Below are 23,224 nucleotides of genomic sequence, written 5' to 3' on the forward strand. Positions count from 1 at the left end.
AGAGGGACACTCCTCCATTGTTGGTGGGATCGCAAGCTTGTACAAATTGCAATCTGGAAATCAGTCTTGTGGTTCCTCAGAAAATTGGACATAGTACTACCGGAAGATCCAGCAATTCCTCTCCTGGGCATATACCCAGAAATGTTCCAACTTGTAATAAGGACACATGCTCCACTATGTTCATAGCAGCCTTATTTATAATAACCAGAAGCTGGAAAGAACCCAGATGTCCCTCAACAGAGGAATGGATACAGAAAATGTGGTACATTTACACAACGGAGTACTACTCAGCTATTAAAAACAATGATTTCATGAAATTCTTAGGCAAATGGATGGAAGTAGAAAATATCATCCTTAGTGAGGTAACCCTGTCATAAAAGAACACACATGGTAAGTAGTCACTGATAATAAGTCGATATCAGGCAAAAGGTTCAGAATACCTACCACACAATTCACATACCATATGATGCTGAAGAGGAAACAAGACCAAAGTGTGCATGCTTTAGTCCTACTTTGAAGGGGAAACAATATAATAACCAGATGTAGAGGGTGGAAGGGATTTGGGAGGAAGAGAAGAGGGGGAGAGGGAAGAGGGGCAGAATCAAGTGTGGGAGGAGACAGGGGAGATGTCCTGAACAATGGTTCAGGAATTTGAACAGAGGTGTGTAGCTAAAGGGGATATAGGGAACTGAGGGTAGCCACCCGGAAGTCCCAGATGCCAGGAAAGCAAGAGGGTGCCAGGACCCAACAGGGATGACATTAGATAAATACCCAACAAAGGGGAAAGAGAACCTGTAGAGACCATATTCAGAGGTTAGGTATAGCTCCCAGCTGAGGCATGGGGCCACCTACTCATCTCAAAAATTTTAACCCAGAATTGCTCCTTTCTAAAGGAAATACAGGGACAAAGAGTAGAGCAAAGCCTGAAGGAAAGGCCACCTAGAGAATGCCCTGCCTGGGGATCCACCCGATATGCAGCCATCAAACTGAGTCATTATGGCTGATGCCAAGAAGTACTTGCTGAGAGAAGCTTGATATAGCTCTCTTCTGCGAAGCTCTGTCAGAGCCTGAGCAATACAGATGCAGATGCTTGCAGCTGACCATCAGACCAAGCATGGGGAGCACAATGGAGGAGTTAGAGGAAGGACTGAGGAGCTGAAGGGGTTTGCATCCACATAGGAAAAACAATAGTATCAAACAATCAGACCCCTAAGGGACTAAACCACCAACCAAAGAATACACATTGAGGGACCTATGTCTCCAATTGCATATGTACCAGAGGATGGCCTTTTCTTGCATCAATAGGAGGGGAGGCCCTTGGTCCTGTTAAGTCTAGATTCCCCAGCATAGGGAAATGCTTGGATGGTGAGGCAGGAGTGGGTATGTGGGTGGGTGGGTGGGGAGCACCCTCATAGAAGCAGAGAGGAAGGGAAACGGGATAGGGGGTTTGTAGAGGGGAAACCAGGAAGAGCGGTGACATTTGAAATATAAACAAATAAAATACCAATAAAAAATAACTTCAAGAAATATAATAAATACTATAATGAATAAAACATAATCATCTTGCACAAATCAATAGCTTTCCTATATACAAAGAAAGAAAGAAAGATATCATGCATTCATTTCCATGCACAATAATTTCAAAGAAAAAAATACCTAGGAATGAGCCTAACCAGGAAAGTGAACAAACTCTGCAATAAAAACTAAGTCTCTGAAGTAAGAGACAAAAACACTTGAAAACAGACATCCTATTCCTTTTTGGTAGCATTAGTTGTGTGGATAGGATAGGGTACAGTACCATAGGATAGGATATAGAAAGAACAGATTTTACCAAAATTTGTTTATAGATTTAATGCAATCACAGTTAAAATCCCAATATGGCTCTTCATAGAAACAGAAAAACTATCCTAAAATTCACATGGAATGACAAAGGACTTTGGACAGCCAAAACAATCTTGAGGTAAAAAGAACAGGGCAGAAGGGATGACCATTTCAGGTCTCAAGATATATTACAAAGCCATCACAGCAAAAGGAATGTGGTACTGGTACAAAAGCAGACATGTCAAGCAATGGAAAAATATCAAAGACTGAATCATGGTACATGATTTCTGACCCAACAATCATGTCAGGTCTTGGTTTCATCTTGTGGAGCAGAATTTAATTCAATTAAAAAGATGGCTGTTAACTAAAATTGTGCTTGTGCCACTATTGTACCCATGGGTTGTCTTTCCAGGATAACCTTTACAGGAGATCACAAGATTCTGTAGAGATGATGACCACTTTTCTTCTTCAGTAGCATGCATAGCATATTCCATTATTGTGAAAGCTAGTTAGAGGAATCAAAGTTTTGTGTCAGTACCAGGTTGATATCTCATTTCTCTGGGACTCGAAGTTTCTTCAGCAATAGTATCATAACATCTAGTTCCTGGGGGTAACAAAATGCATGGGGAATAATCTACAATTTTTAGGATCCTATCAGAACTCAATGGAAGCTTCCATTGTAATAGACATATTTCCATACTTTTGGAATGGTGTTTAGTCTTATTTAATTTTCTCATCACTCCCTGACCTATCTTGATTTCCCATCTCACACCAATTTAACTCTTCCATTCTATTATTTTCCTTAGACCCTTAATTCTACTCTATTATATCTTACTCCCCCCCCCATTAAAGGCACAAACCAACCAGAACTCAACTGTCTATTACTGATTTTCTCTCCTCTATGTGTGGAGATTGATGTCAATATGTCAGAGTAGACATCTATAACGACATTTAGGGCATGGAAAATTTGTCATTAATGTGGTTATAAATATAAAATAGCACCCATTTCCCACATCAAATACATTATCCTTCCAAACAAGAAGAGGGGGAGAAATTAGTTGAAAGTACAAGAAATAAAGACTATCAATTGAATGTTCTTGTCCATGTAACAACCCATCCTCAGTGTTAGAAAAGGCCACAACAAATGGAGATGAGTCTAGGTTCTCTAATTTTCACTAGGTAAAATGGTCGATTTCCATCTAGTACATCTTAATTATTATACTCATGACTTTCATTTGCCCAGTTTGGATCCATTACTCAGTTGTTTTTTTTTTTAATTTTTCATGGTAATTTCTTTTGGGATCAGTTCAGGGCTGCAATAGTGACCAATTCTCTTACTCCTGCAAACCCTTGGGGACCAAATCCCCTCATTTGGCTTAGTTCACGCCTAAGACTTGAAGGAGTAGACTTCCCCTTGTATGGATTATTGAAGGGAATATTTGCTGATAAAAATGAATTTTTCTACCCCACTCCCTATTGCCCCTTACCATCTGTGGATATCAGGAGAACTGGCCCCAGGGCCATGAGAGCAGGAAAGATGGTTCTCCTTCTCACCACTACAGCCCTAGGTAAAATGGACCCTGCACATTGTTGGGGCAGCATAGTAGAAATTGTTTTACAGGCAGGAGTGAAGGGGTGCTAGCCCAGAGGTCATGAGCACAAAAGAGCTGGCCCAACAACTCACCTCCCATGATTACATGGATGTGGGCAGGATGCCCTGTGGTCCTGAAAGTGGAAGAGCTGGCTCTGCCTCTCTGCGGTTGGAACGCTTTAGAAATCAGGCCCTACACCTTGCCTGGGCAACACAATAGAGCTTTGATCTAACGCAATGTGAGGGTGTTAAAGTGAGAGAACTGGCCCAGCCTTTCCCCTGGCTACAGTATTGGGTGAAGTAGCCAAGGCAGTGCTGGAGAGCTCACACACACACACACACACACACACACACACACACACACACACACACGATGGTGCAGGTGCAGACTGACCAACTAAGCTATCACTCAGGCCCAGATTCAAGGCTTTTAGTTGGCCCACCCCAACATCTACCTCACCTATGAACTGCTAAAGTGTGAGAAAAGGCCTGTGTTGCAGGTTCAAAACTGCTTGATCATGAACTCCATGATATAGGGCAACAAGAGGATATCTGAGAGATGTGAGAATCCAGTATTGATAGCACAGCAAAAAGACAGATGCCTTTAAGCAGACCAATGACTCATTACAATGACCATTGAAATGAATCGCAATAAATCAATTAAAGCTATATGGACTGTGGGTCATATTATGGAACACTTCAGCTTCCACAATAAGATGTTTTTTATGCTTTGTTTTAGTTTTGGTTCTTTATTTTTGTTTTAATATTGTTTTTGTTGTTGTTGTTGTTGTTGTTGTTGTTGTTGTTTTTGTTATTGTTTTAACCTGAGATGGCAAGGGTGGATACAAAAGGAACAGGGAGATAAATCATGCTTTGTAACTCACAAAAAAAATCAATAAAAGTTTTTTTTATAAAATAATGTTTTCAAAATTTCCTAACTGAGAAGTTACAAGATGTTATGAGACAAGGGTCAACTGTGGAAACTAAAGTCAACATTTTCATTCATTTTTCAAGGAACCAGAGAGTTGGGGTCAGAGCAAGACAGATCTACATTGGCCTTCTCAAGTTGAAAAACTCTTAAGACACTAGAGAATTCCTGAGAGTTAGGACTTATTACAGCTCTTCATTTCTAGTTTTGCAAAAGTAAATGAGCTTCTTCATCAGGTCAGCAGGGAATCTTAAATGCAGGGAAAACATGCTCAGCTACTAATCAAGGACATCCCCTTGAGTTTTCTGTATAAGCAAACTCTCAAATGTTTATACTGAAAGACAGCAGTAATTACTCAATTCATGGGCCCTTCTCTTAAACCTGGAGGATATCTAGGCAAGAAATTACATCACAAAGCAGAAGGCTGGCCTGTATGCCTAGGAGCAGTTGCTGTTTCAGTATTGCTCAATCTTGAGCAGCTTTGTGAGCCTATGAGATAACAATAGAGCATCAACTAATTACCATCCCCTGGTATTCCTGTGAATCATTATAGGACCTCAGACTAGTCTTCAAATGGCAATGCCTTCTGAGTCAGATAATTCCACATGAATAAGTCACCCATTATGTCTGTCACCATTATTGCTCTCAGGTATTCTTATCCCAAAATAGTCTTTACTGTTACTTGTCTCAATGTTCAACCTTGTCAAAGTTTTTGTGAGGCCTTCACAGCCTGTTAGCAGTTAACCCATATGAGATCCAGACTTTCTGTCAGATCCAATACTGACAAAACCCCTACCCTGAAAAAAAAGGTACAAATTTATTGTTTAATTCCCAATAATCTGAGAGGAACGTTCACACTGTCAATAATGACATAAGAAATGAGATAAGGCCACCACAGACCTTCAAAGGCTAAAACTCAAGTAAGCCACCAAGCCCTATCTCAAGGTCACTCCATTCAAATCCTGAAGGTGTTATAGTCAATAAGTCAAATGATCTAAAATACAATTGCCTGTCTACCTGAAAGGTCCATTGTAGATTGACCCAATGTCCCATGAATTTCAATTTTCTGTATCCATTGATTAATCATGGAACTCTCAAATGACCACATTAGCTACTTGGAGTACTGTAGTGGCTACCATCCCTGACAAATAAGCTTCCCTAGTAGTTTCCCACATATGAGAGCCACTGTGGATGACATATGGTCAAGTATGCCATGGGAGGAAATCACACACCTCTGTAACTCCTCATGGCATATATCAAGCTTCTGAATTGGTTACTCCTCTCCTAACTGAGTCCAGGCCATGACACTCTTAAGGAAGTAATTATCCTGATGAATGACCATGAATTGATCAAAAGAACAAAATAACAACACATAAGTCAATATATTTTTCCTAAACATAAAAGTACCAGACAAAAGGCTTGGGATTAAATATTAAGAAGCTAATATCCAAAAGAATCCAGTTGCTTCTTTGCTACATCCACAGGCATTTACCATTTCCTGTATGCAAAAAAAGCAAATCCTCAAAGGATTAGGACCAAACCTTGTGATTACTGAATAAAATGAATGAGCAGAGAACATCATTCATGCCATCTAGGAGCATTAACCCTTGTTCTCTTTCCATAGGAAAAGCACACAGCTTTGGAACATCTGGCTTCAGAAACTGATGCTAAGTTTTATTACCTTCACTCTCTACCACATTCATTATATTCTTTTCCAGCATAATTCTGGGATCATGAAGTACCAGAAGAAATAAATAAACTACAACTCCTACATGTATAGGAATTGAGAATTCAGGCTTACTAAAAACATGGTCTACATTTGTTTATGGTGCCTACTTCTGTAGTGTAGTACAAGAAGAAAAGTAAGGGGACTTCAGTTTAAGAATTATGTTAAGATCATTACTAAATATCTATTTACTGTACCAAAGAGGGATACTGTACCATAGATACTGGGGTTACTTATATGGAGTCCAGCAATAAGAAGGCAGAGGGTGCTTCATTTCATGTGTAGATAGATAGGTATATTGGAGCAGACTGAAGCAACATAGAAGATTGTTAAGGAATGTGAGGTAAAGAATATTCTGGGTAAGCAGACCTACTCATCAATCTTGATGTGCAGAAGACCACTTCTGTGACTTATCCTTCCAAGATGGCCCTGCAGGTAAGGTTATTGAGGCCCAAAAGCCAGTCTCTGATGTCAAGCATACAGTAACTGAATTAAGATCTGACTATCCTAGTGATTTATTACGAATTGGGGATACATTTTAATGTCTGCACTAAGTGATTGAGCTTTATATAATACTAAATAGTATATACAGCTAAGGTATATATATATATATATACCTTATATATATATATATAATTATATATATGGTAGTATGTTTTGCTATCTTTTCTGAAATACATACCTATTGCAAAGTTAAATGTATCAGATATGTAAGCTCAATGCTTACCAAATGTAGACAAGACTAAAAGAGGACACTTGTTGTAATCGCCTGTGTTGAAATGGTTCTGTCAGCACTCAGTACACTAACCACTGAATATTCTGAATATTTATTTCTGTAACAGCAGTTATGGTCACTTTGATGTCTATATCCCAGTCATAGGGCAGCTAATACAGGACTGAGATGCTGAAAACAGAGTCACATAATGCAGTGGGGACAGAGTACCATCACACTCCACAGAGTCTCAAAAAAAATGAAACTGGGTGAATTAGTGTCAACTAAATTTATCAAATATCAAAATTTTCATACTGTCTTTCAGAGGATTATTGTATATAAACAAGACTCTCTATAGAAACCACAGCCAATGATAGAAAAGCATCCAACACAGAGGAGTCACCATCTCTAACTCCGTTTCTAACAGCACCCCATTCAGTTCAATCCTCAAGTTGAATATTGTTTTTTTTTTTCACAAAAATATCACTTCACAAAAAGACCCATTAGATCCTACATTTTAATTTAACTTTCAGTCCTTAAAGAAATCATTTGTAAAATGAAAAAAATTAAAATCAAGTGATTACAGAAATTCTCAATACAAACCAATGCAAAGCATCAATTACACCGGTAGCCATGTCTTACTAGAGTAATCACATCACAGAATTCACATATTACCCTGACTTCTAATGTATCAAGTGTTTTCTACACTCAGTGGAGTCACCACTTTGAAGACTATGAGGCTGTTCTGGATGTATTGCCTTTTCCTACACTGTTATCTGCAGGCAGCTCTCAATACAGGGTACATGGCATAGGAAGCAATTCCACAGTAGTTCTGACCTCTGGGAATCTTCATGTAGCCTTTTTCACCCCATTGTTCACCGTGGCTGAAAGAAATCAGGTTTTCCATTTAGTTCAAAAGACACAGTACAGTGGATTGCTATAATAAATCTGGGTTTGAGCTCTGAGCTACAGACCAACTTAATCGATTGTATCAGAAATTTCAGAGGATCAATGCTGGGGTACCAAGAGTTTTCTCACCAAAGGTGGTAAAAATTTCAACAGCAAAATTTCAGACATCTTTTTTCTCAAAGGTAGTTCAGACATAACAAGTGAGAAACAGGAAATCAGTGGAACAAATATGATATTGGTCCCTAAGAAACCAGTGTCAGAATCCAACCTCTGTGACATTATATTATATAATGATTCTTCTAGGCATAGAAAAATATTGGAGAGTAAAGCCAGATGACACAAATGTAAAGTCTTGAGTTTGAGTTCAAGTTCTTAAAGCCAAAATGAGACTGAGGATATGGCTCAGTACCTAGGAGCACTTGGAGTTCTTTCATAGGACAACAGTTCCTACCCAGCACCCATATCAGTGAGCTCACAATCCCCTGAAACTAGAAATAGATTTGTGATGCCTTCTTCTGATCTTCAAGGGCTTCTGCCCACACATAGCATTCACTCATACAAATACCCAAACTTACAAATGAATGAAAGTAACTCATTTAGATCTAGAATATTTTTACTAATCAGCATTGGCAGAAGTCAGGAAACAAATAGAAGGAATTAGACAAGCACACTATCCAAAATAGAAAAATTAGAATCAATTATTTCACCACATCAATGCATAAGATGGAGAACAACTCAGGAAGACATACACACACACAAACACACACACAAACAAACCACATAAATTTGAGCAAAGAAAAGAAAGTGTTTCTCTTTCAACTTAAACAATGTTTTTGATGATTTGTATGCAAACTCCAACTATAAACAGAACGTCCATTAGCAACCTAAAATAGGAATAATTTTAGCAATTCTTACCTGTTTTTTACCCGCCAATATTTTCTGCCCTCTGACTCTTGGCCTTCATAGCCAAAGCGAACCAAAAGCATAGAATGGTTGGGAGAATCACGTTTGCAGTTGGGCTCATGATACATACCTAAAAAATAAGATCAAGAGAATGAAAGACACCAGAAGCCTGTGAATGAACATGGTCAACCTCAGTAAGTGAGGCATTTTATAATTAAATTGAAATGAAAGAAAAAACTGAAATCATTGTTGACAGAAATCCTCACACAATTTCTCAAAAAATACAAAAAATATATAAATGAGCATAACTTTGTTGACAAACACTTCACTTTCACATCTTGTATTTTCTCTAATAAAACTCCACTCCAGGAAGGTGCGTTCTAGAATTCAGTTCTAGAAAGATAATACCTTTGCATCTTGAGAGACATCAAGTAGAGAAAAGTGGAGTCAATAAAACTAAATGATAATGATAAATAATGAAGTGTTCATATACATTAGATGTCATGTGACAAAGAAACACCATACATGGTTTTTTTGGGTTTTGTTGTTGTTATTGTTGTTGTTTTTGTTTTTGTTTTTGGGGTTTTTTTGTTTGTTTTGTTTTGTTTTGTTTTTGGTGTGGGCAAGTGTAAAATTAGTGACAATAAATTTTACACAGTATTAAGACATCAACCTGCCACGTCCCAAAGGGTAACAAGAATTCATTATCAATATCTAGAAGAAGATACACTTACCTCCTCTGTATTTTTCAAAAGATTCATGTTTAGCATTGATTCCAATAGCAATGGGCCCAATCATTACTAGAGCTTTGAGTAGGGCTTCTTCATTTCTTGGGACAATCATAAAGCTGGTGATCTTAACAACAGAACATTCAGGATGGTACTTGCAGTGACCTTCCTTTAAAAGTTAAAAAGTTGAGAGACATGGATACCTCCATCTGTCCTCTGAATATCATGAGTCAAAGGCACAACACTCTATACATTGCACTGTACCTTGACATCCCCACATCTGAGCTGTATAAATGATCCTAGGAAGTAAAATATTTCTGAGAGATTTAGAACTGAATTTATATTATACATAAAATGGTTAACCCATTCTCCATGAGCATAACAAGTACAGAAAAGCATGGGATCAGAAAACAGTTCTGAATACTGTAATGACAACATTGATGATATTCAGAAAGATTCCACATTCAATATGAATTCTGAATACAGTGCATTTTTTCCAACATATTTTCCTTGTCCAACTTTAACTGAAGTGACAATGCAGGAAGCTCACTTACCTTTGCTTCATATGGATAGGTTGCCTCAGCCTCCAATCCTCTATTGTTCTTCACATATTGGTAGGCATTGTAGGTACTGCCTCCTTTACATCCATTAGTGCCAAAAGATTTAGAACAGTCCACCAGGTTCTGAACACTCAGTAGGAGCAATCTGCCTGTTTTTTTGAACAGCTGTCCTTCTATGGAACCAACCACAGCAAAAACCCAACATGTACCACATGCTCTCTGAGCAGGGAAGAAAAGACAGTCATCTACCAAAAAGAAAACACTCACTGACACAATAATTCATGCAGGTGAGTTCTTTATGAAAATAAATGAACTGTTAACATTTGATGGATGCGTAGGTAAGAATAGTCAGTCTACATAGGGAGGTGTCTCGTGCTACAGTGGGTAGCCCAACAAACACACACATGTGAACAGCAGCCATGATATACTAGATTCCAGGTATGATAAATGTCCTTAAATGAAATCTGAGAAAAATACAGTGGAACCATAGTTGGAGATTTAGGAGCAAATCATGCATGATACTGTATATGTTTGACCCCCTACAAGTCCTTGGGAATGGATAAATTAGAGATTTTCATTCCTTGGACAAGCAAGAAGCATTTGTTAACCTTAGCAACAGAATGCTAAGGACAGTACCTGTGGCTCTCAGATTATAGAAAGGTGTTTAGTGACTAACATGTCATTTCAAAGTCAAATAACACAGACTGTCAATAACATGTTGTGCCTTTAGTAGTTGGCTAATTCAGCCATGTGATGTTGCCATACCTGGTTTCGCACAGGAGTCACATAACCTTCCTTTCTCCAATCCAAAGTTTTGGGAATTTTGACATTGCGTTTCTGGATGTGTTTTTCATTACTCAGAGTCAAAGATGATCTGTCATCATTCTTATTTCTTCTCCAGCCTTCAAAGAAAAGAATATAAAGACTCCATTTAAACAACAAAACAGCAAAAGCAGAAGTGTAAAACATATTGAGTCACACTCATCATGTCACCAAACTCATTCATTTCTATGGTGAAGTTGTTCATCCACAGTCCATTCTCCACAGTGTGCTGTTTAATCATTTTCACATTTTCTTCCCATAATGCTCTCCTCTGCTTTTCTTCCTCCTGGAAATAAATGTAATGGATGGTGTTTAGTTCTGATTATGCCTCGGCCCTAGCTGAGGAGGTGAACCCATTACTACAAATGTATAGATATCATATAGAGCAATCTCAGTACAACACTGTAGGCCACTCTCAACATCCTGATTAAGAGAAGCAATTGCTACCTTGTGTTCGCCCCATATTACATTACTACCTCAGGTAGCTGTGGAATCTAAGACTGCTATTATATCTATGGACCTCCAACAGAAATGAGAATTCTCTACAAGAACCCTCTTTGTGTGTCCATGTGACATACTGGGATGTATGTTTTTTCATAGCTTTTCTTCCACTTTTCCCATTCAGCATCCAAATTGTAATCAGGTGTTGGAGCAGCCAAGGTCACTCCCAAGCATATGATAGTCAGAAAGACTGCCAGAGTCATGTCCCAAGCACCTAGAGAGTGAAGTAAATGAATGGGAGAATGAGCTAACACTTGAGAAATTAAGTCATTGATGCTGGATAAAAATATTACAGCTAGTGTCCCAAATATTTACTTAAGATTTTGGAAATAGCTAAATATGAGTTTGAACTTGATATGTTATTCAGGTATTATTAAATTACACAGCATGTAGGCAAAATTTGAGAAATATAAACTGACATGTTCTGTAAATTTACATTATCCAAAAGAATGTGGATGTCAAATTTCAAAGTCTATATAACTGGGGACTTGCAACAGTTGACTGAGGATTTGTAATCATACAAAACCTCTCTTGTGGGTCATCTGATTCTATGTTCAAATTTTCCCCAGAAGTTGAGATTACATTTCATCACATACCTTCTTAATATGGACTTGTTCAAAACATTCTCTTGAGTGAAAACATTCTGGACTTTCCTGCTTTAAAAATATTGGGAAAATCCAAATTCCTAGTACTCTGTCCAACCATTGGGTTTTGCCTCACATTCATTAACTTGATAAGAAAAAATATCTCAAATGGAAAAGCCACAGGAAACTGTGATGATGGAGTACTGAATCTGAAAACTTTGGATCAAGCCTTGCTGAATCTCTTAAGCAACACCCCCCATAACAATTGACAAGTGGCATGTCACCCACTATTCCTTCTGCCCATGTCAATCATAAAAAAAAGCATTTATTCAGGGGTGATGTGCAATACAATGATCTCTGGAGGCTCCAGATGAAATAAACTTGATCCTGATATGCACAGTACCACCTGTCACTCTCATCCCTGAACAAAAATTTACATGGAATTGGAACCTATATAAACTTGGACCTAGGAGGTATCTGGTTCCTCTCCGGCTTCGCCATCCTCCTCTGCCTCCATGAAGCAGGGTTTTGGAAGTTAGATTATTCTCATTCCTGGACATCTGCCTGATTCTCCAAGGAGTCTCTCAAGGCTGTTCTCCAGTGTCACTTTTCTTTCTGCCTTGAAAAAGGTAGGGCCTCACCTGTGGTAATTACTGCTGCCTGGGTGCACTCCACAGCTCTTCAGAGGTTGCTGAGGTGTCAGAATCTGACCAAGCAACACATCAGTCTTTAAATCCTATGTCTCTGGCTATTCAGAGTATCCAATCATTATTTCCTTTCCTATGACTGACTATCAGGTCACTGGATTTTGCCTCCAAGGTCTTACTAAGATCTGATATTATCTATCTTAGAAGGATAGGTGTGGACTGTCTGAGTGGTCTGTGTGAAGGAGAACTTATATCCATTCACACAGGAAGTTAGGAAATCAACCTTCATGGTGTGGGCCACATAATAGATGGGCATGTTATCTCAACAGTGGTTCAAAGTGGAGGTGAAGAGTTTCCATGTAAAGCTGTTTCATGTTATGACTTATATTCAAAATAAGAAGTTTGGGTTACCATCATGGAGTTGTCTAGTCAGAATATTCTAGTCTTGTATTTAATGTTTAATTCAAAGCTACATTGGGATCCTTTGAGAACATAGACGTTCAAATGATTTGTTAAAGTGTCATGAGGAAAGTAGATAGATCTCAGAAGAAGTTCAAAGTTGGATGGATGTCTTTATATAGGAAGTATTATTCAAGGACAAAGCTAAGGAGGGAAATGAATGCTCTGGTACTTGTAGTCCCATGAAACTGACTGACAATTTTCTGCTTGATGTTAAATTGAGCACCCATCATAAAGTAACAACAGACCTATTCATCATTTCATTCAGTAACAGACATTACCTAAAATTTCTGACATTTATAATTTTAGATAAAATTCTGAGTGGCCTTAAGGACACCATCATTGTAAAAACAAAAAACAAAAAGCAAAAAACAAAAACAAAAAAAAATTAAAAAAAACAAAAACAAAAACATCACCAAGTAGATGTCTTGAAAGATTCCATCTGCTTCTAGGATACTGTGATCTCATTAAACAATAATCCTCTAAACCCTGTCCTCAATCTCAGCTTTGCTTTCTTTGTTTAGGAATTTGCATGGCATTATAGGTGGAGTGTTTTACCTCACCATTTTCATTTTGAAGTAAATTTTCACTATGTTAATATTGAATGGGCAACCAGTCCCCAGTAGCTAATGTCAAAATATTCTTTTTATCCAAATTATATGATTTTTCTATTACATTAACACCCCATATTGTATTTGTAGATTCATTGCAGCATTATATTGTTTCCTTGGATCAGAGAAAATATATATGACACCTATCTACCCTAAATCCTACACTAACAAATTTGCATAAAATCTAAATGCAACTGATATATTTCTTGAAGTGTTCCTAGTTTTGGCATAGTGTCACAGTTCCATTTAGGCAACAGTTTCTTTAGAATTTCTTTACCCAATATAGCACCAGGTGAGTAACCAGACTAATCAAATCATGACCATGTCCTTATACAGACTTAGGTATCTCCTCAGATGGCCTCAAGAGTCAAGTGTGGTCAAGGAATAAAATTGAAGGAATCAAAGCTCACCGGACTTTTCTAAACTGCTCTAGCATGGCCTAACTTAATATTATTTCCTCACATTAGGAAGGTAGTTAGGATTATTTTTTTAAAGATCACTTTTATTCTGCATCCTTCACTACAGTGCACACTTCCATGAATAAATTTGGTTATATAGGGCAACTCATCATTAATGCACAGTTTCATACATATGAGCTCATGATCAGTGACAACTTCATCCCCAAGCTCTTGCTAGGAAAGCTAGTTCTTAAACCTTTCCATGATCTACTGAATCAGAACTACAGGAAATTACATTCAGATATTTACGTTTTCTCAAGTTCCTAGGTTAGTACTTACGTAATTGAAGTTTAAACAGCCCTGTGAATAGTGGTTATATAACTGATAGGAAGACAAGGTGTAAATATCTCACAACACTGGGTATTTCAGTGCCTGTAGCCAGCCTGGCTTGAATGGTTTGAAGTAGGACACAGAGTTGGATCTAGTTTTAAAGACTGATGGTGTCAGAGGTAGCTTTAAACACTGATGGTCTCTTGTCCTTTTCCTTTCTAACTATACTGAATGCTTGCTGATAACTTCCTAAAACTCTTTATAAAGTTTTATTTATTCTATGGTTAAAACCCACTGGCTTGAGCAATAACAAGCACCTATTGCCTAGCAGCAAGAAATTAAGTTAAAAAAAATTGCCATCACTATCTTCTATGTCCAGGCAGTCAGAAGCCTCTCTGGCTAGGCTGGTTAAGTGCTTGTGAACCAGAGTAGAAGGGAAGGAAAAGAATTAAGATGCTTTGTTCAGGCAAATATACACAAACACATAAACATTTACATTTTCATTCACATTCTCATTTAATCATTAACACATTCACATTTTTGTTGGGCCTAACCACCTGTCTCATAAATTCCACAAGTATTATATACACACATATACCAACACATGTACATATAGACAAACAGACATATACATTTGGATGGATGGATGGATGGATGGACAAACGGATGGATGGATGGATGGATGAATGGATGGATAGATGTGTGTGGCAGATTCCCCAAGCCAAACCATCCAACCAACAACTTTATTTCTTTCCTTTTGCCTATGTGTACCTTCTTAGACAAAAAGTTATTTATAAAATTATTTCATATGTAAAATATTACATAAAATGGGAGTTACTGAAGGATGTTGATATTAAGTTCAATGAGTGTTTCGTTCTATATGTTCCTTACAACCTAAAAGAAATAGTTTATACATGGCCTTACCTTATAGTACACACCAATAGCTTCATCCTTGGACCTGAATGTTTTTTGTTGAACACAAATTTGTCCCAAGCCTATTTCTCTTTTTAAAGTAACCTTGTGTCATTGAGCTCACCCTTCTCAGACCATGCAAAAATGGTGGGCCACCTTCAGGAAAGCTACCTGCCACCATTAGCCTATCCTAGATGGTTCCTAACAGTTCATAACAAGAGTTATTGGTCCTTTCCTTCAGAGATTTTGGAACCCCAGAGAAGAGGAATAGAAGAGACTGTAGGAGTCAGAAGGAAAGAAGAGAGCAGAAAAACATGTCTAACTGAATGAAGCAAGGCTCACATAACCTCACAAAACTGAAACAAATGCAGAGTTTACATGCATTGTAGCTACAGAGAGATTAAGTAACATCCCTGCCAGAGACAATCAGAAATATTAAACACTTGGGAACTCTTATTCTCAGCAATAATAAACTATGAGGTATTCCAGGCTACATGGAAGAAATGACCAATCTGTTGTTTGTCAACTTTAGAGACAATGTCCTCCCAATGACAGCAGAGATGGAGAGAGGGAACAGAAGTTATTTGGGCTATGACCAAAAAAGAAGCACAACATTTATTGAGTCTACTTGGATTCTGGAGATAGCACATTTCTCCCTTGGGTGTATTACATGGGCCCACTTACCAAGAGACTCAGAAAACTGCTAGTTTTATGTGTGCCCTGGAACAAGGGAAGTCTCTTCAACAGGTTCTGACTGCTGTTTAGGCTGATTTACTCTTGGACCATATAATTCTACAAACCTGAAGGTGCTTGAGGTGTCATTGGCAGATAGAGATGCTGTTTGGAGCCTCTGGCAGGCCACTGTGGGTGAATCATAAAAGAGACATTTGGCATTTTGGAGAAAAGTTCTCTAATTGTCTGCAGACAACAATTTACCCATAAAAACAGCTGTTGGCCTGATATTATATTATAATGGAAAGTAAATATCTGACAAGAGAACAGCAAATTACCATGTGAGCTGGACTGCCCATCATGAACTGAGTATTATTGGACCTACCAAGTCATAAAGTAGGACATGCATAGCATCAGTCTTTTATCAAATGAAAATGGTATATATGTGATCAAGTCCAAGCTGTTCCTGAAAGTAAAAGCAAGTTACATAAAGAAGTTGCCCAAATGCCTATAGTTGCTACTCTGATTACAATGCTATCAACAGTCAACCATGCACTGAATCCTCATGAAGAGTTCCTTATTATCAGTTGACTGAAGAAGAGAAGACTAGAACCTGGTTTATGGTTAGTTCTGCATGTTTTACAGGTACCACCCAGAAGTGGACAGCTGCAGCATTATAACCCCTTTATAGGACAACCCTGGTGCAGGGAAATCTTCATAGTGTGCAGAACGTTGGACAGTACCCATGGTACTAGAGTTTGTTTGGAAGAAGAAATGGTAAGATGTGTGATTGTTTACTGATTCATGGGCTGTAGCCAATGGAGTGGCTAGATGGCCAGGGACTTGAAAAGATTACAGTTAGAAAATTGGTGAGAAAGAAATCTGGGGGGAAAGTATATGAATATTTTTCCAAATGTACAAAGGATATGAAGATATTTGTGTCACATATAAATGCTCACCAAAAGGTGACTTCAGCAGAGGAGGACTTGAGTAATGACATGGATAAAATGACTTGTTATGTGGACACGCATAAACTTTCCAGTAAAATTTAATGTCATCCTTCTTGAGTCTAATACTTTGCCAAATATTGTCCTATACTTTTGGCATGAGTATAAAAGAAAATAAAGTAACAGTTCATCCTATATTTTATAAAAGAAAACCTTCTGGAAATGAAATTAAAAACATTAATTAAATAATTCCCTTAGTTTTCTCCTAAGCATTCATTAAATTTTTCATATTCGCAAATCTTCATATTGTATAAGAAACTTAAGTTTTCAGAAGTTTTATATACAAGAACTTCATAATAATTTTTGATTTGTGAATTTAAATGTATTGATATTATTTAACTATATTTCTAATTTAAAGTGGAATTAATTTAGGGAAAGTTACCTGTTTTATGTACAGAAAGTTTGTGAATCTTCTCTGTTGTCCTAAAAGTCTGCCAAGAATTTAACTTTAAGGGGCACTGAACAATGGCACATATATGTAATACATGTTTGTTTCTAGTGGAGGTACACTGAGAAAGAGACAATCTTTCTTTCCCAGAGTTCTTAGGGGCAGGGGGAAGAAATCTACAATGGGATTTACGAGAGGCCAGTGTGTCTCTCATTGTGTTGAAGGAGAGTCTGGCCAAAGCTTATTCACATTCTTCTTTATGATGCATGAAGGATGACTGTTGATACTCAGAAATTTCCATAAACCGTCAGACTCTCACCTGTGTTAAACTTTGCTGCAATTCCTTATATGGTGATCATGCCTGAATTTTCAAACAGTCCTGATAACCATTCTACCACAGACTCTCAAGGTCAGTAATAAAGTTCTCAGATGAGAGAAAATGAAAATGTAATGCTTTTCAAACTCTATAAGATCATCGGGTGAAGCAAGACAGCAACAAGCTTTAGACAACTTTCTCAGTGAATAATATGTTCACATTACTGCATTAGTTACAGTACCTTCCGCATTCCACCACTATAGAGGAAGTTCAGTGTCTACAACAGTAAGAAGCTACTGAAATGACCTCTGGAATTATGTTCTTTTCTCTAACTAGTTCTTTGAGAGTTTCATGGGAATTATGAACTCACACTTATCTTACTCTATCTTTCCTTCCTAGATCTGAACATCCTTAGATATACAACTTTCTGTGACATATTTAAAATATCAAAAATAATTGTTGCTCTACAAATATTTGTGGGTGTGTGGCCTTTTACTGATGTGGCTGGGTTACCAGAGTCTATAGTCTTAGAAATCAATGATTCTGCCTCTCCTAGAAGCTAACACTTGCTAGTAGCTTCATGCCTGAAAATGGGATTTTATGCCTAGCTGCATCATTCATGCTGGGATTCATACTGTTTATCTTAGACATGTCTACTGTCTGCTTTCACATTAACTATGAGTTCATCTATACAGCTGCACTGCTGTCTCAAAAAGATTCTGTTTCCTTGTAGTCATCAACTGCCTCTGGGTCTCACACCATATCCTTCTTGTGATATATGAACCATGGAGGAAGAGTAGTTGTATAACTCTTTCATTTCCTGATGAGCAATTTGCAGTCCCTTAGTCTTGTTGACTAAATGTCATTTTGTTAATATCTACTTCAAATAGGAGCATCTATAAATGGGTTGTCAGATGCCTTAAGTTAGAGGTATAATAAGTCATTGCAAGTTTATTTAATATCTTGGCTGTTTAGTAATATTTTAGAAGTATATTTTTTCTGTAATGGTATGAGTTATTGATTTGATCTTGTGAAGCAGGACTTAACTCCAATCAGATATTTATTGGATAGACCCATGAAGTTCATGCCACTATTGTAACAGTGGGCATGTAGGGTCATGCTAATCACTCTTGTACCTCCCAAGATTCCGTGCTGAGTAAGTGTTTACTTTTCTACAGTATTAGTATGCATAGCTCCTTCCAACACTATGAAAGCTATCCAGTAGAAATTAAATTTCTAGGTTAGTACTCTATTCACTTTTTTTTTCATATTCTATGACTTAGCTATGTCAAAATTAGGGTCTTACAATCAAATTCCTGTGGGTAACAAAGACTATTGGCTATAGCCTAGACAGTTGTGGGGATCTATTGGATCCTTTAACTAATGCTTGTAAAAGCAGCCCATACTTTCTCTGTTTCTCTCTGTATCTTTCAGTCTCTATCTATCTCCTCTCCTCCCCACTCCCTGACTCTCAAACTCTCAAGCTATTTCCCTAGAACTCTTTATTTACAACTCATGAAGATCATTCTCTTGTTAGATAATTTAACTAAACCAATTTATCAATCTACTTTGACAAAGAAAATGATTGCCTGTATCTCTTCATCTAAAGGATCCATGTAAATTTTGTCTCACCCAAACTGACGAAACAAATGTTTTCATCATTGATCTTGTTTTGTTTAACCAATCATATTGGTGGTGATGGTGATGACAGTGGTGGAGTGCTGGTGGAGGAGGTAGAAGTGGTAGTTGTTGTTAATATAGAAAAATAAAGACGTTTATTTTGACTCTCTATTACAAAGGGATAAAAGGTCATCATGGCAGGAAGCCATGGAAATGGGGAAATAGAACTAAAAGCTTACTTTTGGAAAAGAAAAGCATAACGCAAAAGAAATAAAGAAAAGAAGTATAATGAGATTGTATAGTCTCAAAATCTACTCCCAGTGGCGGCATCATGTCTCTATCAAAATTACACCTATGAAACCTCTGTAACTGGAACCCAATATTCAAATACCAGAGCTAATGGGAAGATATTTATCAGCAGACCACAAATTTTAGTTTTCTTTCTTTTGCTTCCAGGATGCTTTTCCAGAACTCTCTCAGTGGCAATGTCCTCAAATTTTCCAAATATATATATGCACACGTTTCACTTTACCTTAGGTAATTGCAGAGATTTTTGATTACCTATCTATTTTCAAATTTCTTTGAAAAATACTGTGTTACATGATGGGGAAGAGAATATAGGCTACAGGAAGGATGAGAAATTAGTCAAACATTCAAAGCAACTGGCTGCTAGTTACCCTTTAGCTCTTGAAGCAATTCAGTTATCAGAAGAACAGATAATTGTCTTAATTATCAATATAGCCCTGAACAATTCCTACCTATGCTGTGATTTCTTGGTCTTTTAAATTATAAAATGAACATAATCTAACTTACATGAATGCTTTGAAAATAAAATAATGAATATAAAAATTACACAACATAGAGACTTGGACAGAATTCATTTTGTACTCAAATGATAATATTATGAATATTTTCACACTTTAGTTTTCCATTTGTTCCTGAGACATAAGACCTAATTTCTTTGCGTTTTTGATTTAACCCTTTTGCTTAAAATGTATATTTTAAAACAACATATTTAAATTAGGGGTCCTCTTTTATCAAGTCTACCCAGAATCTCTCCACTTCCACACATTTCCAAATCATTCCACTTCATTCTATCTCTAATTAAGAGAGAACTTGATAGCTAAATAATAGTTAATAATACTGATGATAAAATAATAAAGTAAAATTAAGTAAAAATATAAAAATCATAATAGGACCACAAAAAAGAGAAGAAAAATGGACAAAGAAAAACTAATGAAACAAATATAGATGTAGAAACACACACATTCACACCAGAGATTCCATAAAAACAAAATACCGCAAGCCATAATAAATAGGCCACCAAACCTAGACACTATTGCATATGCCCGCAAGATTTTGCTGAAAGGACCCTGATATAGCTATCTCCTGTGAGGCTATGCCAGTGTCTGGTAAATACAGAAGTGCATGCTCACAGTCATTTATAGGATGGACCAGAGGGCCCCCAATGAAGGATTTAGAGAAAGTACCCAAGAAGCTGAAGGGGTCTGCAGTCCTATAGGTAGAACAACAATATTAAATAACTAGTACCCCCAGAGCTCGTTTCTCTAGCTGCATATGTAGCAGAAGATTGCCTAGTCGGTCATCATTGGGAAGAGAGGCCCCTAGGTCTTGCAAATTTATATGCCCCAGTACAGGGGAATGCCAGGACAAGAAGTGGGAGTGAGTGTGTAGGGGAGCAGGGCGGGGAGCGGGTATATGGAACTTTCAGGATGGCATTTGAAATGTAAATAAAGAAAATACCTAATAAAAAAGAAAATAAATAAATAGCAAATGTAAAGCAAAGCAAATGATCATACCCTGACAAAGCAGTATAAGACAAAGAACCTCCAAAATGCAATTGATTTCATTTTATGTTGGCCATCTACTCCTAAGCATGGTGTCTGGATTTAAGTGTGGTGTGTATACCTACTGACATTCCTTTAGAGAAAACTAGTCTTTCATTTTTGGAAAAGTTATCAAAGGAAGATAATTTCTGGGTTAGGGATGAAGGTTCTGTCCTAGTCTCTGCTTATCAATGGGACTCCATCTGACCCAGACTAGTACAGGTCCTGTGCAAGCTGCCACACTCTCTGTGAATTCATGTGTTCATCAATCCTGCTGTTTCTTTCACATCCTCCTCTGGCCCTTACAAATCTTTGTTCTTGTCCATGGTTTCCCCTGAACCCTGAGAGATAGATTTGATGGAGACATCCCAATTGGGAGTGAGTGTTTTAAGTTCTCTTACTCTTCGCACCTTCTTTGACTGCAGTTCTATTTGTTCCCTCCTTCTGCAGGATGAAGCTTCTCTCATCATACCTGGGCAAGATACTCATCTGTGAACATAGCAGAATTTCATGAAAATCATTTTACTGCTATGTTCCTTAATAAATATTAATACTGTTCAGTAGTATTTGGTTTTCTGCTACATTCTTGGTCTATCAAATATCAAGTTTTTGGCTACCCTTAAACTATTAGCCATGGGTTTCATCTCATGACATAAATCCAATTAAATATTTTTGGTTCCTCACAGATTTTGTGCCACTATTGCAGTGGTGTATCTTGCAGTCAGGTCATGACTGTAGATCTAAGGCTTTCTTGTTAAATAAGGGTTTATACTTCTGGTAACAGACAGAGTATATTTCAGTACCATGGACACTAGTCAGTATGGGTGAAAGCTCTAGATAGGTTCTCCTCAACATCTCCATGTAAAATAAGTTGTTTAAGTGTTGTCTAAGCAAAAGGCTCTTACCATCAGTATATGGAAAGCAAGCAATAGCCTTGGAATCGGCCTGCATTGCCTGGGAGTTATTATGGAGAGGCCCTCTGAACAACCACTCTATTATATGTAACTCATTCCCAGGATCAAAGTTTCATAGAGGAAAATCGTCTACTCTTGCCATATTAATCCTACTCATCTTTGCACCCTCTTATATCTTCTTCAGTTTCTATTTTCAGTGGCTGAGTATTTTTATTATACTTAGACAATTTTAAATGTGTCATTTGCTATGGAACCCTCCCCAAAGAGTCTTGTCTGCAATCTGCTAGTTCCTTAAACCTTTAACATCCAAGTGGCCTTTCACTAACAGCACAATGTAAAATAGCCCCAGGGAGTTCAGTTCTTTCATCAACAAATAATTTCCATATTTATATTGGGATATGCAAAAGAGACAGTAAGCCTTCCTCATCATTGCTATAGAGAAGCCATATGTTTGCTCCTGTGTTTCAGTTCTCAAGATCATTGGAAATCAATGGGGAGCACTGGTCAGTTCATTTTGCAAAGTGTCACTGAGGAACTTGAACTCACAAATGTCGATCTGTTTCTTGTTAAATGTTCACTTTCTAAAGGCTGTGTTATCTGTAATAGTCTTTCACTTACCATCAAACACCAAATACAATATCCTCCTGATGACTTGAAAACCAACAACAGTAATTAATGAGGACCTTGGGAATGAGATGCTGACATATGTCCTCACAGCACAGATCAACATGTGCTTAACAGGACTGAGTAACAACAGTTGAGGCTTGTGTGTTCCACAAAATGAGTTTTCCCTCAGCAGGAGGCTTTGTGCTTACTAATCCTGGGCTTCATCTCCAGTAAATCCCCATGGCTTCCCTGAATACAGATGTGGAAAAACGAGTGGTACTGTAGACTAAAGTTCCATATGATAGACAATGGTACTTTTCTTAATTCAGGCACAAGAAAACTTACTAATTTCCCATAGCAACTGGCAAACAAAAAGGAAATAAGGCAATTCCAGTTGCATAATAAAAAAATACTTAATAAAGGCTTAACAATTCACTGGTGATAGTTCTGATATAAGTTCTAACCAGGAAATTGGAAGAGGTCAAAACGGGAAAGATTAAGTTGTAGTCTAAAACCATATAGTGTCTAGATGTGGGATCAGTAACCAAGCTGAGGAGGTATTGAAGAAGGTGACTTCCACATTCTAGCATTCACCTTCACATGTCATGAACTAGATATCTCTTGCAAAGATGAATATCTCTCCTTCTATAATTCTTTCTTACATTCTGTCCAAAAAATACCTTGGAAATAAGGTAGAAGGATGCCTCTATGT

General features: G+C 37.5%; 1 protein-coding gene across 1 annotated transcript; it reads right to left on the reverse strand.

Moving 5' to 3' along the window:
* Positions 1 to 7,550: 7,550 nt before the first annotated feature.
* Positions 7,551 to 11,404, reverse strand: LOC110307684 (cathepsin 7-like). The gene is made up of 7 exons (XM_021179922.1): positions 11,279 to 11,404; positions 10,860 to 10,986; positions 10,644 to 10,780; positions 9,869 to 10,097; positions 9,325 to 9,483; positions 8,603 to 8,720; positions 7,551 to 7,662 (listed from the first exon to the last, which is right to left on the reverse strand). The coding sequence occupies exons 1-7, from the start codon at positions 11,402 to 11,404 to the stop codon at positions 7,551 to 7,553; spliced, it is 1,008 nt and encodes a 335-aa protein (XP_021035581.1).
* Between the last annotated feature and the right edge of the window lie 11,820 nt (positions 11,405 to 23,224).

Source organism: Mus caroli, chromosome 13, assembly GCF_900094665.2.
Source record: "Mus caroli chromosome 13, CAROLI_EIJ_v1.1, whole genome shotgun sequence".
In the NCBI taxonomy this organism is placed as follows: domain Eukaryota; kingdom Metazoa; phylum Chordata; class Mammalia; order Rodentia; family Muridae; genus Mus; species Mus caroli.

Bases quoted from the DNA above. Each gene is read 5' to 3' on its own strand.
- LOC110307684 (XM_021179922.1), bottom strand. From the start codon at position 11,404: ATGACTCTGGCAGTCTTTCTGACTATCATATGCTTGGGAGTGACCTTG. The intron at 9,484-9,868 runs GTGAGCTTCCTG...TTTTAAAGGAAG, and splicing joins TCCATATGAAGCAAAGGTAA to GTCACTGCAAGTACCATCCT. The intron at 7,663-8,602 runs GTAAGAATTGCT...GATTTCTTTCAG, and splicing joins TATTGGCGGGTAAAAAACAG to CCACGGTGAACAATGGGGTG.